Consider the following 14,888-nt stretch of genomic DNA (forward strand, 5'->3'; position numbering starts at 1 on the left):
CTATGACCGTCACGTGTCTTTCTATTTCCTCTCTGCTCTTTGTTTCTTTCTTTTTTTCTTCCCACAAGTAAAGTATACTTGGCATCTTGGCCAGCTCATTATGACAGATATCTATATAAATAAATTTTAAGTTATGTGATACCTGATTTCTCCCATTGATGTATGCTTGTTGCAAATCATGTTGACTTTTTTGTCTTTATTGTTTATGTAATATTGGTAACAAAACATCAGCTTATTTCATAATAATCAATTGTTATTTTAATAATACCGACTACAAACAAACCTTATCATAATTTATGTTACCGTTTTTGACAAGAAACTAATTGGAACGGCACCGGAATTTTACTTCAAATCAAAGGGAGGTGACTCTTAACGTGAAAACAGAGGGACAAAACGAAATGACAACACATCTTGTACCGTCCTCATCAGAAGAACAAGATGAAACTGGTTCTGCAGAGGTGTTTGCAAGGTCCCTAATGGGGAAGCTAAATAGAGAGGATGTCGTAGCAATGGTTCAAACCCAAAGGGATATGTAAGGATCAAAGTGTAGCACAAAACCAGCAAGTTAACCTACACACTATGTCCGGGTGGGTGGGGGGTGCGGTGGATAGTCATACACTGTAAGATACGATGTAAGACGTGTACCTTGATATTTATGTTAATTGGGTCGACCAGAAGAACATACATATCAGGGTAGACGTCTTAATTTGTAATCCGAGTTATAAGCCTCAGAACCTTCCCATTTTTCTGTAAAGATTGCATGACGTTCATCTATTATTTTTTTTTTTTATAGTTTATTTCTTACAACACATTGGAAATTGATTATTGTTATATCATGTCACTGTTAGATCTCTGAAGTCATTGACATGTATTTTTGAGATTTGTATAGTCATGTGACTAGCAATACAAATGTCATAAGATCTGTTGTTTTTGTATGTCAGCAGATAAATGAATGCTTGCAGTTTCTGAGAAAATAAATTGTATTTGTATCCATTTCAAGTAGTTATATCTCAATGAAAGGTTGTTGAAGTTTGCTTGACCGAAATATAATAAGTTACCCAATGGTGACACAGCATGATGTTGGAAAATTCCAACTTTTTAGATGGGAAGATGATTCTGACTCTATGCCCCAACAAAAATGTTCAGATATCGAAAATGGGTGGGAAAGGTCAGAGGAAACCTGAATTGGCTTGTGGGGTAGCAGGACTCATAGGCTGATAAATCAGCACTACACCTATAATAATATTGCCTGGCTGTTTAATGGTTGATATTGCCTATTCATTAAACCTGCAAAAATCTGCAGCCACTCTCATTAACACACATTGGTGTATATTTTATACACTTGCACTTATATTTTGAATATAATGTTTTGAATTTATATTGACTGAAGGATTCTTCAGGCAATATACTCGTACTATATCCGGATCAAATCGTATGTTTGACAACATGTAAATCACTGATCACTGCCATTTCGCCTTTGTCCATGCGCGTTCAAGTCTTGGGCTTGGCCAATACAGGTATGTGAGAAAGCTTACCAGTAGCTTCCTGTGGGTTGGTGGCTCATACTTTGGTTTTCCTGGGTTATCTTTTCACCAGATATTCTGGCCGCCTTTCTCTGAGAAATTAAACCAAGGACAAGAACAATAGCAACCAGCTTTGAAAGTCTAGTTCCCCAGCAGATTTGTATGGTTGTGCAGAAGATACACACACACATATATATATATATATATATATATATATATATATATATATATATATATATATATATATATATATATATAAATGAGAGTGAGAGGAAGAGAGAGATAGTAAGGTGTGTAAAAATGCATATTGGTGACAGCACTTAAAAAATTAATACCAATTAGTTTTGTCAAGTGAAATTGATATTTTAGTTATATCTTTTAATACAGCTTCAATGTATATCATCGTAAATGTGATATGCCTACTTGTGATCACTCCTGAATAGTGTCAGTCACCCGACACAGCAATGCCTGCGAGCGTTTCTGTGAAAATCTTTATAAGTACTAAACAATATTTGGCCTCCAGTTTGCAGGAGTGTTAGTTGAATTGTTAGAATCAATTAAAAGTTGATCTGCATTGTATTAAGACATTAATTAGTCTTTTGTTGTTGTTGTTGTTGTGGGGTTTAACGCCATTTTTCAGCACGATAGGCTATACATGGCGGCCAGTATTAATGGTGGAGGAAGAACCCAGGAAAACCCTGGAAAGAACCACCGACCCACGAGAAGCTACTGGCAAGCTTTCTCACATGCCCACATTGGCTGAATCTTAGACTCGAACTGCCGCAGACAGACGTGAGATGGCAGTGATCCGTAACGAAGAGCGCTTTAGACCACTCGGCCACTCGGGGCCCCAATTAGTCTTTTGTATGAGGTCACTTACAGGCGGCTAAAGAAAAAGGGTTAAAAGGTAATTTATGCAGATCCTACCAGTGTAAGGACTAGCAGTCACAGTTTTGTTTAAGTCGTCTCATTTCATTTGATTACTGAATACTGAGAACAGTGTACACACTTGCAACATAATCTAACATGAATCACTGCTTTATCATACTCCTTTGCAAATGTGATCAGTGATAGCGAAGAAACCAAGCAGAAGGAGTAATAGGTGCATGATAAGGATAATTATAGAGATGTGACATTGGTTAGCACAGGACATTTATCCAGTGCTTATGCTCTTCCTATAATGCACAGACACCCAATGTAAGCTTGTTATTAAAATTGGTCCACACGATGAACACCACAGACACCCAATGCAAGCTTGTTAATAAAGTGGGTCCACACCATGAATACAACCATAGCATGGTTGCTATTAGAATGGCTCCACAGCATGAACACTACAGACACCCAGTGTGAGCTTGTTATTAAAATGGGTTCACACCATGAACACCAGAGGCACCCAATGCAGGCTTGTTATTAAAATGGCTGCTCACCTTAAACACACCCACTGCAAGCTTGTTATTAAAATGGCTCCATACCATGAACACTAGAGACACCCAATGCAAGCTTGTTATTTAAAAGAGTTCACACCATGAACAGCAAAGGCACCTAGTACAAGCTAGTTATTAAAATGGGTCCAAACTGCACTGGTGGCCTAGTGGTTAGAGCATCAGCCTTGGATGCAAGAGGTCGTGGTTCAAATCCTGGCTGAGTCATAACAAAGACTTTTAAAAAATAGTACTAACAGCTGACTCGCTAAGTGCTCAGCATTAAGAGGTTAGAGTTTGGTCAGCCTGGTATCACGATAATGTGACTGGATGGGACATGATGCTACATGTCTGCAACATGATGCCACAGTGCTAGATTTCAATATAAACTGCCTCACTGCAGACATTGTAGCAGTATGACTGAAAATTTGTTAAAGCTACATTAAAAATCCAAATCACACGCACAGACACAGAATAGGTCCAAAACATGAACATCAAAGTCACCCAGTGCACGTTTGATATCAAAATGGGCCCACACCATGAAAATATGAAGTTCATGGTGAAGACAGCAAGTTTACAACCATTCTAACACTTGTCCCAGTAAATAATTACATAATGAAAATCCAGGTTTGTAACTAGAATAATTTCACACATGGCATTTCATTTCTGAATTGTTTCACAGTGACAAGTTTTAGTACTTGATGAACTATTTAATAAGGAGAATTTTTGCTCTTCAGTGAGCTATCACACAGCAATATTAATTAGGGACGTTATGAACTAAAAAATGTCACAATTTTGTGATTTTTTTTTCTCCAGGTCAGACAATGTCAAGTTCACCCTAGGTCACCATTGTTTTCAGAACTCTGCACCTTTATTGATAAGTTGTCATGCCAAAGCGAAGGCATATACTTTATTGATACATTGTCATGCCAATGTGAAGGCATCACCTTCATTAATATATTGTCATGCCAAAGTGAAAGAATCAGCTTTATTGATACACTGTACATTGTCATGCCAAAGCAAAAGCATCAGCATTATTGATACATTGTCATGCCAAAGTGAAGACATCACCTTTATTGATAAATTGTCATGCCAATGTGAAGGCATCAGCTTTATTGATACATTGTCATGCCAAAGTGAAAGCATCAGCTTTATTGATACACTGTACATTGTCATGCCAAAGCAAAAGCATCAGCATTATTGATACATTGTCATGCCAAAGTGAAGGCATCAGCTTTATTGATATATTGTCATGCCAATGTAAATGCATCATCTTTATTGATACATTGTCATGCCAATGTGAAGGCATCACCTTCATTAATATATTGTCATGCCAAAGTGAAGGCATCAGCTTTATTGATACACTGTACATTGTCATGCCAAAGCAAAAGCATCAGCTTTATTGATACATTGTCATGCCAAAGTGAAAGCATCAGCTTTATTGATACACTGTACATTGTCATGCCAAAGCAAAAGTATCAGCATTATTGATACATTGTCATGCCAAAGTGAAGGCATCAGCTTTATTGATATATTGTCATGCCAATGTAAATGCATCATCTTTATTGATACATTGTCATGCCAATGTGAAGGCATCACCTTCATTAATATATTGTCATGCCAAAGTGAAAGCATCAGCTTTATTGATACACTGTACATTGTCATGCCAAAGCAAAAGCATCAGCATTATTGATACATTGTCATGCCAAAGTGAAGACATCACCTTTATTGATAAATTGTCATGCCAATGTGAAGGCATCAGCTTTATTGATACATTGTCATGCCAAAGTGAAAGCATCAGCTTTATTGATACACTGTACATTGTCATGCCAAAGCAAAGGCATCAGCATTATTGATACATTGTCATGCCAAAGTGAAGGCATCAGCTTTATTGATATATTGTCATGCCAATGTAAATGCATCATCTTTATTGATACATTGTCATGCCAATGTGAAGGCATCACCTTCATTAATATATTGTCATGCCAAAGTGAAAGCATCAGCTTTATTGATACACTGTACATTGTCATGCCAAAGCAAAAGCATCAGCATTATTGATACATTGTCATGCCAAAGTGAAAGCATCAGCTTTATTGATACATTGTCATGCCAATGTGAAGGCATCACCTTTATTGATACACTGCACATTGTCATGCCAGATTGAAGGCATCAGCTTTACTGATACATTGTCATACCAAAGTAAAGAAATCAGCTTTATTGATACATTGTCATGCGAAAGCAAAGGCATCACCTTTATTGATACACTGTACATTGTCATGCCAAAGCGAAGGCATCATCTTTATTGATACATTGTTATGCCAATGTGAAGGCACCAGCTTTATTGATACATTGTCATGCCAAAGTAAAGACATCACCTTTATTGATACACTGTACATTGTCATGCCAAAGTGAAGGCATCATCTTTATTGATACATTGTTATGCCAAAGTAAAGGCATCAGCTTTATTGATACATGGTCATGCCAAAGTGAAGGCATCAACTTTATTGATGCATTGCCATGCCAAAGTGAAGGCATCAGCTTTATTGATACATTGACATGCCAATGTAAAGGCATCAGCTTTATTGATACATTGACATGCCAATGTAAAGGCATCAGCTTTATTGATACATGGTCATGCTAGAGTGAAGGCATCAGCTTTATTGATACATTGTCATGCCAAGTGAAGGCATCAGCTTTATTGATATATTGTCATGCCAAATTGAAGGCATCAACTTTATTGATACATTGTCATGCCAAAGTGAAAGCATCATCTTTATTGATACATTGTCATGCCAATATGAAGGCATCATCTTTATTGATACATGGTCATGCCAATGTGAAGGCATCAGCTTTATTGATACATTGTCATCCCAATATGAAGGCATCAGCTTTATTGATACATGGTCATGCCAATGTGAAGGCATCAGCTTTATTGATACATTGTCATGCCAATGTGAAGTCATAAGCTTTATTGATACATTGTTATGCCAATATGAAGGCATCAACTTTATTGATACATGGTCATGCCAATGTGAAGGCATCAGCTTTATTGATACATTGTCATGCCAATATGAAGGCATCAGCTTTATTGATACATGGTCATGCCAGTGTGAAGGCATCAACTTTATTGATACATGGTCATGCCAGTGTGAAGGCATCAACTTTATTGATACATGTCATGCCAATATGAAGGCATCAGCTTTATTGATAACATGCTCATGCCAATGTGAAGGCATCAGTTTTATTGATATATTGTCATGCCAAAGTGAAGGCATCAGCATTATTGATACATTGTCATGCCAATATGAAGGCATCAGCTTTATTGATACATGGTCATGCCAAAGTAAAGACGTCAGCTTTATTGATACATGGTCATGCCAAAGTGAAGGCATCAGCTTTATTGATACATTGTCATGCCAATGTGAAGGCATCAGCTTTATTGATATATTGTCATGCCAAAGTGAAGGCATCATCATTATTGATACATTGTCATGCCAATATGAAGGCATCAGCTTTATTGATACATGGTCATGCCAATGTAAAGGCATCATCTTTATTGAAATATTGTCATTCTAAAGTAAACATATCAGTAGATGTTACTATAAGACTTAGTATGTAATAAAATATAGCTCATTCAAAATGAACATTTCCTCCTGTTAAAAGATGCCTAGATTACCAAAAAGTGTCACTGTATAGGCCAATACCATTATGCCTAGATTACCAAAATGTGTCACTGTATAGGCCAATACCATTATGCCTAGATTACCAAAAGTGTCACTGTAAAGGCCAATACCATTATGCCTAGATTATGTGCCACATTGGTCATGGTTACAGATGACTTTTAAGGTCTATATGTGTCACAATGGTCACAGTTACATATGACTGGTAAGAAGGTCTTGATGTACCACATGTGTAACAGTTAAAGATGACTGATAAGAAGGTCTTTATGTGCCACATGGGTCACAGTTACATATGACTGGTAAGGTCTTTTTGTGCCACATGAGTCACATTTACATATGACTGGTAAGATTTTTATATGCTACATGGGTCACAGTTACAGATGACTGGTAAGGTTTTTATGTGTCACAATGGTTACAGTTAGAGATGACTGGTAAGAAAGTCTGATGTACCACATGGGTCACAGTTACAGATGACTGCTAAGAAGGTCTTGATGTGTCACATGGGTCACAGTTACATATGACTGATAAGGTCTTTATGTGCAACATGAGTCACACTTACAGATGGATGGTATGAAGATCTTGATGTGCCAAAAGGGTGCACAGTTACATATGACTGGTAAGGTTTTATATGCCACATGGGTCACAGTTACAGATGACGGGTAAGGTTTTTATATGCCACATGGGTCACAGTTAGAGATGACTGGTAAGACGGTCTTTATGTGCCACATGGGTCACAGTTGTATAGCGGGGGGGGGTGATTTGGACTTTTTTTATGTAGCTTTTAAAAAAATCAGTCATATCGTTATGATGTCTGCAGTGTAGCAGTTTATAATGATGTCTAGCTCTGGGGCATCATGCTGCAGACACATAGCATCATGTCCCACCCAGTCATATTATCCTGACACCAGTCCTAACACTAACCTCTTAATGTTGATAACCAAGTGAGGCACTTGCTAGTACCATTTTTATATATCTTTGGTATGATTAGGCTGGAGTTTAAACCTGCGACCTCCTGCATCCGAAGTGGATGCTCTAACTACTTAGGCCACCAGAGTGGTCTGTGCAATATGAACACAGAGGATGATTATTCAAATAAAAAAGCATTGATTCTGGAACTATTTCATGATTCCAAGTTTGTGGCATTCATTGGATTGAATATTGGTGGTTCTTATTTTAAATAAATACCATAGATCCTTGCTTACAGTCAAGTCCAGCAACATTTAGCATAGATCCTTGCTTATAGTCAAGTCCAGCAACATTTAGCATAGATCCTTGCTTATGGTCAAGTCCAGCAACATTTAGCATAGATCCTTGCTTGTAGTCAAGTCTAGGAGCATTTAGCATTGATCTTTGCTTATAGTCAAGTCCAGCAGCATTTAGCATTGATCCTTGACTGCTGATCTGGGTCTGTGCCATTTGCAGTTGGACTCAAGTTATAAGTGAGAGCATATGGTAACTAACATCAGAAGTTCTATCTAGAATTCTTCTTTTAATTCTATGTAATATGATGACCAATCCATATTTTATTTTCTAGGCTCTCCAGATATGAGAAAACCAATGAGATGTTAATCAACTTTAACATTTTGTCAGCTTCCAGATTTGATGTGACAACTCAGGAGTTTCGCAAACACACTCAGCTGCTGTTTGAGATGAAAAAGGACTTGGATGTTATTTTTAGAAGAATTAGGTCCAATAAGCTCATTAACTATATTATTTTTAGAAAGTTTAGTAGATAGAATATATTTAGCTATTTAAATCATAAATATCTTTTTAAAATCTGTCATTGGTTGATGCATTTTGTAGATAGTCAATCTTTTGCAACCTTGAACAAGCAATGGAAGAGAATCAGCATTGTTAGAACTTAATGCAACCTTGAACAAGCAATGGAAGAGAATCAGCATTGTTAGAACTTAATACAATCTTGAACAAGCAATGGAAGAGAATCAGCATTGTTAGAACTTAATACAACCTTGAACAAGCAATGGAAGAGAATCAACATTGTTAGAACTTAATACAACCTTGAACAAGCAATGGAAGAGAATCAGCATTGTTAGAACTTAATACAACCTTGAACAAGCAATGGAAGAGAATCAGCATTGTTAGAACTTAATGCAACCTTGAACAAGGAATGGAAGAGAATCAGCATTGTTAGAACTTAATGCAACCTTGAACAAGGAATGGAAGAGAATCAGCATTGTTAGAACTTAATGCAACCTTGAACAAGCAATGGAAGAGAATCAGCATTGTTAGAACTTAATGCAACCTTGAACAAGCAATGGAAGAGAATCAGCATTGTTAGAACTTAATGCAACCTTGAACAAGCAATGGAAGAGAATCAGCATTGTTAGAACTTAATGCAACCTTGAACAAGGAATGGAAGAGAATCAGCATTGTTAGAACTTAATGCGACCTTGAACAAGCAATGGAAGCGAATCAGCATTGTTAGAACTTAATGCAACCTTGAACAAGCAATGGAAGAGAATCAGCATTGTTAGAACTTAATACAACCTTGAACAAGCAATGGAAGAGAATCAGCATTGTTAGAACTTAATACAACCTTGAACAAGCAATGGAAGAGAATCAGCATTGTTAGAACTTAATACAACCTTGAACAAGCAATGGAAGAGAATCAGCATTGTTAGAACTTAATGCAACCTTGAACAAGCAATGGAAGAGAATCAGCATTGTTAGAACTTAATACAACCTTGAACAAGGAATGGAAGAGAATCAGCATTGTTAGAACTTAATGCAACCTTGAACAAGGAATGGAAGAGAATCAGCATTGTTAGAACTTAATGCAACCTTGAACAAGGAATGGAAGAGAATCAGCATTGTTAGAACTTAATGCAACCTTGAACAAGGAATGGAAGAGAATCAGCATTGTTAGAACTTAATGCAACCTTGAACAAGGAATGGAAGAGAATCAGCATTGTTAGAACTTAATGCAACCTTGAACAAGGAATGGAAGAGAATCAGCATTGTTAGAACTTAATGCAACCTTGAACAAGCAATGGAAGAGAATCAGCATTGTTAGAACTTAATGCAACCTTGAACAAGCAATGGAAGAGAATCAGCATTGTTAGAACTTCATGCAACCTTGAACAAGCAATGGAAGAGAATCAGCATTGTTAGAACTTCATGCAACCTTGAACAAGCAATGGAAGAGAATCAGCATTGTTAGAACTTCATGCAACCTTGAACAAGCAATGGAAGAGAGTCAGCATTGTTAGAACTTAATGCAATCTTGAACAAGCAATGGAAGAGAATCAGCATTGTTAGAACTTAATGCAATCTTGAACAAGGAATGGAAGAGAATCAGCATTGTTAGAACTTAATGCAACCTTGAACAAGCAATGGAAGAGAATCAGCATTGTTAGAACTTAATGCAACCTTGAACAAGGAATGGAAGAGAATCAGCATTGTTAGAACTTAATACAACCTTGAACAAGCAATGGAAGAGAATCAGCATTGTTAGAACTTCATGCAATCTTGAACAAGGAATGGAAGAGAATCAGCATTGTTAGAACTTGATGCAACCTTGAACAAGCAATTGAAGAGAATCAGCATTGTTAGAACTTAATGCAATCTTGAACAAGGAATGGAAGAGAATCAGCATTGTTAGAACTTAATGCAATCTTGAACAAGCAATGGAAGAGAATCAGCATTGTTAGAACTTAATACAATCCCTTTGTTTTGGTAGAAAAGGCAATAAAATGTGTTCAGATAAAACTAAATAGTTAAAATAAACAAACATTTTTTAATCCTAATTTGTTTTATCAATGTCATGAGTATTTTCTTTGTTTTGTTTTGTTCAAAATCTGTCTTGTATCATTAGACAGTATTTTAAAACTTTTCCTAAATTTAGCACTGTTTGAGACCAAAATGGAATATAACCGTTTGAACATCTAGATGCTGTACAAAACATGCCCATTGTCTAACTAATATTTCATTGGTATATAACAAATATAATATTTCTTACTTGTGAAATTAACTCATTTGTGCTGTCATTGGCTCATATTCACAATATTAAATCAAAATAATTATCAACATTTCTTTTTCTTTTACAGACTACTAAAACAGAGGTTAGGCAAGATTCATCCAGAGGCCTTTGCAGGTATATGAACAAGCACTCCAAGAAAAGTAAATTTTTATCTCAATTCAGTTTTTAATGGTTACTCATATAAAAATGTCAACAACACAATTAGACTATCAGGTAATACATTTCCAATGGATCATATTGAGTCTTTGAGTGTTTGAAATGTATTCCTCACATTATTGGTTTTTGTTTTGTTTGGGTCTTTTTATGCCCCATAGCCATTATTTTAGCTCTCATGGTTAACATTGTTTCTTGATGTTGTAAGGATTGATAACTTAGAAACATTGTCTCTTAGTTTTTGTCAGTCACTTCTGATTTTTCTGTCATCTATATTATGCTGCTAATCATAATAGGAATAGTTCTGATATTATGTTGAACACACAAAATTTAAATTTAGTATACGTCACAGATGGCTTAAGGATATTGTGTAAATTTCGTTTTGTTATGTGGTTTGACTCACGTTTTTATCTACATTGTGGAGGTGGAGGGGGTATTACCATCTTCTGTTTGTAAGGTAGGGCATATTATGTTTGTGTTTTATCTGTCCAACTGTCTGTAAGGTAGGGCATATTTATGTTTTCGTTAGATCTGTCCATCTGGCTCTAAGGTAGGGCATATTATGTTTGTGTTTTATCTGTCCATCTGTCTGTAAGGTAGGGCATATTTATGTTTGTGTTAGATCTGTTGATCTGTCTGTAAGGTAGGGCGTATTATGTTTGTGTTAGATCTGTCCTTCCATAAATAGTTTTCCACACATTAATATGAGCTTGGCATTACATGTCTTTACCAAACTGTGCAGGTGTGATGCCCTGTAGTACAAAGAACTCCTTCAATTTTAAATCTAAAGGCAAAATGTCAGAGTCACTGTGGCTTACCAAGTAATTTAAATTTAGTATAAGTCACAGATGGCTTAAGGATATTGTGCAAATTTCGTTTTGTTATGTGGTTTGACTCATGTTTTTATCTACATTGTGGAGGTGGAGGGGGTATTACCATCTTCTGTTTGTAAGGTAGGGCATATTATGTTTGTGTTTTATCTGTCCAACTGTCTGTAAGGTAGGGCATATTTATGTTTTCGTTAGATCTGTCCATCTGGCTCTAAGGTAGGGCATATTATGTTTGTGTTTTATCTGTCCATCTGTCTGTAAGGTAGGGCATATTTATGTTTGTGTTAGATCTGTTGATCTGTCTGTAAGGTAGGGCGTATTATGTTTGTGTTAGATCTGTCCTTCCATAAATAGTTTTCCACACATTAATATGAGCTTGGCATTACATATCTTTACCAAACTGTGCAGGTATGATGCCCTGTAATACAAAGAACTCCTTCAATTTTAAATCTAAAGGCAAAATGTCAGAGTCACTGTGGCTTACCAAGTATTGTGGGTTTTGTAATAAGTAGAATCTGCTTTTCTTCTTTACCAAACTTTTTCAGTGTAATGACTTAGAAAACACAAAAGCCAAGTGATTTAGGGGCCTAAGGTCACTGGTCAAGATCACTGACCCACCATGGATATGTTGTTTACATGGAATAAATATACTTCTGCCTCAAAAACCTTGTAGATATTGTACCACTGAAGATGCAGATAATATCATTGCCTTTGGCTTCTGACAGTCAGATGTCAAGGTCACTGTAACCTAATCAAGAGAAAGAAGTTTTGTTAACATCTTTTAAGCATACTTTCACAAAACTTCACACAAGGGTTGACTTTGAAGATATAAGGATGACTGGTGATTTCTGAAATCTTGAACTCAAGGTCAAGGTCATTACAGTCTAGAACAATACCAGCAGTAATATAATATGTACCAATTTTGGTAGCCTTGTTTGCACAGAAGAAATCATATGTAAAGTTAGAAAAATGAGACATAGTAAACCATTTGTCTTATCGAATGTGAAAGCTTTCTGTTTAATGAGAAACATTTCATTTCCCATTGCACAGTTAGTTTATGTTTTATTTTCTGGAAAATTTTGAATGGACTCAGAATAATCTTTGATTTCACATGAATAAAGAACATGTTAATAACTTCCATGTTGTTTGGGCATTAAAGTGTCATTGTGACATCATACAAAATGGTATTGTTGTTCATAACAATCTTCTTGGACTTAACAGTTTTGGGTAAATTTCTATGATGAAATACATTTATTCAGAGACTGCTTCGATGGCCTAGTGGTTAGAGCATCTGCCTCAGATGTGGGAGGTAGTGGGTTCGAACTCCGGCCGAGTCATACCGAAGACTTATAAAAGTGGTACTCACAGCTGCCTCGCTTGGTGCTCAGCATTAAGTGGTTAGTGTTAGGACTGGTCAGCCTGGTGTCAGGACAAAGTGACTGGGTGGGACATCATGCTACATGTCTGCGGCATAATGCCCCAATACTAGATATAACTATAAACTGCTACAGTGCAGACATCATAGCGATATGACTGAAAAATTGTTAAAGCTACGTTAAAAATCCAAATCACATACATACACACACACATTTATTCAGAAAAAATGTTAGCAAAAAACTTTCATTTTGGTTTCAGCATGCAGTGATGTTTACAACCTGATGGAAGGTGGTGAAGAAGAGGAGGAGAAAATGAGTACTGCAAAGTCAGAAGTTTCTGCTTCAGAACCAGTTAGGACCAGTTCCATCAATGGAATTGCAGATGATAGTCAGACACAAGAGTCTGACATTAGATGAGGAGTGTGAATCATTCTGAGCATGTGTAAAACATTCATACATATGGTCTAGAAATGGAACTAGAGTTCTTAATGCCATGATTGTTTACTAGATGGGTTACAACCCTTCATATACTCTTTGCCTAAAAAGTCCTTTTGTACTGTGTCTATTTTGTGATCCCACACAAATTAATACAGGAGTGAGATTTGCCATTTGTTTCATGCCAGGTTCTGTGCAGAGCATATAATTACAGTACTGTAATTAATCCCAGCAGCTTTTCTTCAAAAGTTTTATTAGTTCAAGTTATCTTACACATTCCAGGATTGCATAAGGATTGAAAAGAACATGTGCTGTTAGATTTTAAAGAATTTTGTTTCTTTGGGCATCAGTGCAATATATAATATAATCTCAGCAAACAGTGTATATTTCTAAGTTTCTAGCAAACAGTGTATGTCTCTAGCTGTGCATATTTCAAGTAAACAGTTTATGTTTCTATGTTTCTAGCAAACAATGAATGTGATATCTGTAATTTTTCAAGTTTCCTTATTATTATTGTTTGCAGATTGCCATGTCTTGTTTTTCTTTACAGCTTACATATCACTCTTTTCAGACATAAATATATTAAAAAAACATTTTTTCTAATTGTTTTCATATTTTTCATGCCACTATTACAAACAGTATACAGATATCACTAGATTATGAGATGTCAGGTGTAACAGAAATATACAGACATCACTAGATTATGAGATGTCAGGTGTAACAGAAATATACAGACATCTCTAGATTATGAGACAGCCACTGTTACAGAAATATACAGACATTGCTAGATTATGAGATGTGAGATGTAACAGAAATATATAGACATCACTAGATTATGAGATGTCAGGTGTAACAGAAATATACAAATACCTCTAGATTATGAGGCAGCCACTGTTACAGAAATATGTAGACATTTCTAGATTATGAGGCAGCCACTGTTCCAGAAATATGCAGACATTACTAGATCATGAGATGTGAGGTGTAACAGAAATATACAAAACATCTCTAGATTATGAGGCAGCCACTGTTACAGAAATATACAGACATTACCAGATTATGAGGCAGCCACTGTTACAGAAATATAGAAATTAATAGATTATGAGGCAGCTACTTTTACAGAAATATGCAGACATTACCAGATTTTGAGGCAGCTACTTTTACAGAAATATGCAGACATTACGGTTATCAAGCTTATTTTATTCTCATACATATCCATCACTTAAGAGAAGACTAAGTCACCTAGTGCCTGAGCTACTTTTCACTTAGCATATTACATGATATAAAATTGAAAGTATTTTATGGTGACCTCACATGTGAATTAGTATTGTACATATTGAAGATTTGCAAAATTTACTTGAAAAATGTTTAGGTTATGGTGATATGAATTTATGATATTTAGTTGCAGTCAGCTAGGTAATGGACATTAGACCTTAGTGTCTCCAAAACTTCCAGTATTCCTAATTCACAATA

At 36.1% G+C, this 14,888-nt stretch overlaps 1 protein-coding gene across 1 annotated transcript; it reads left to right on the forward strand.

Moving 5' to 3' along the window:
* The first annotated feature begins 367 nt into the window (after positions 1–367).
* On the forward strand, positions 368–14,021 carry LOC149800694 (kxDL motif-containing protein 1-like). The gene is made up of 4 exons (XM_089954729.1): positions 368–532; positions 8,159–8,311; positions 10,692–10,738; positions 13,243–14,021. Exons 1-4 carry the CDS (start codon positions 399–401, stop codon positions 13,398–13,400), a joined length of 492 nt encoding a protein of 163 aa, XP_089810855.1. The 5' UTR covers positions 368–398; the 3' UTR covers positions 13,401–14,021.
* The last annotated feature ends 867 nt before the right edge of the window (positions 14,022–14,888 follow it).

Source organism: Sinohyriopsis cumingii, chromosome 4 (genome assembly GCF_028554795.1).
Source record: "Sinohyriopsis cumingii isolate HCF-2022 chromosome 4, ASM2855479v2, whole genome shotgun sequence".
NCBI classification, from domain to species: Eukaryota; Metazoa; Mollusca; class Bivalvia; order Unionida; family Unionidae; genus Sinohyriopsis; species Sinohyriopsis cumingii.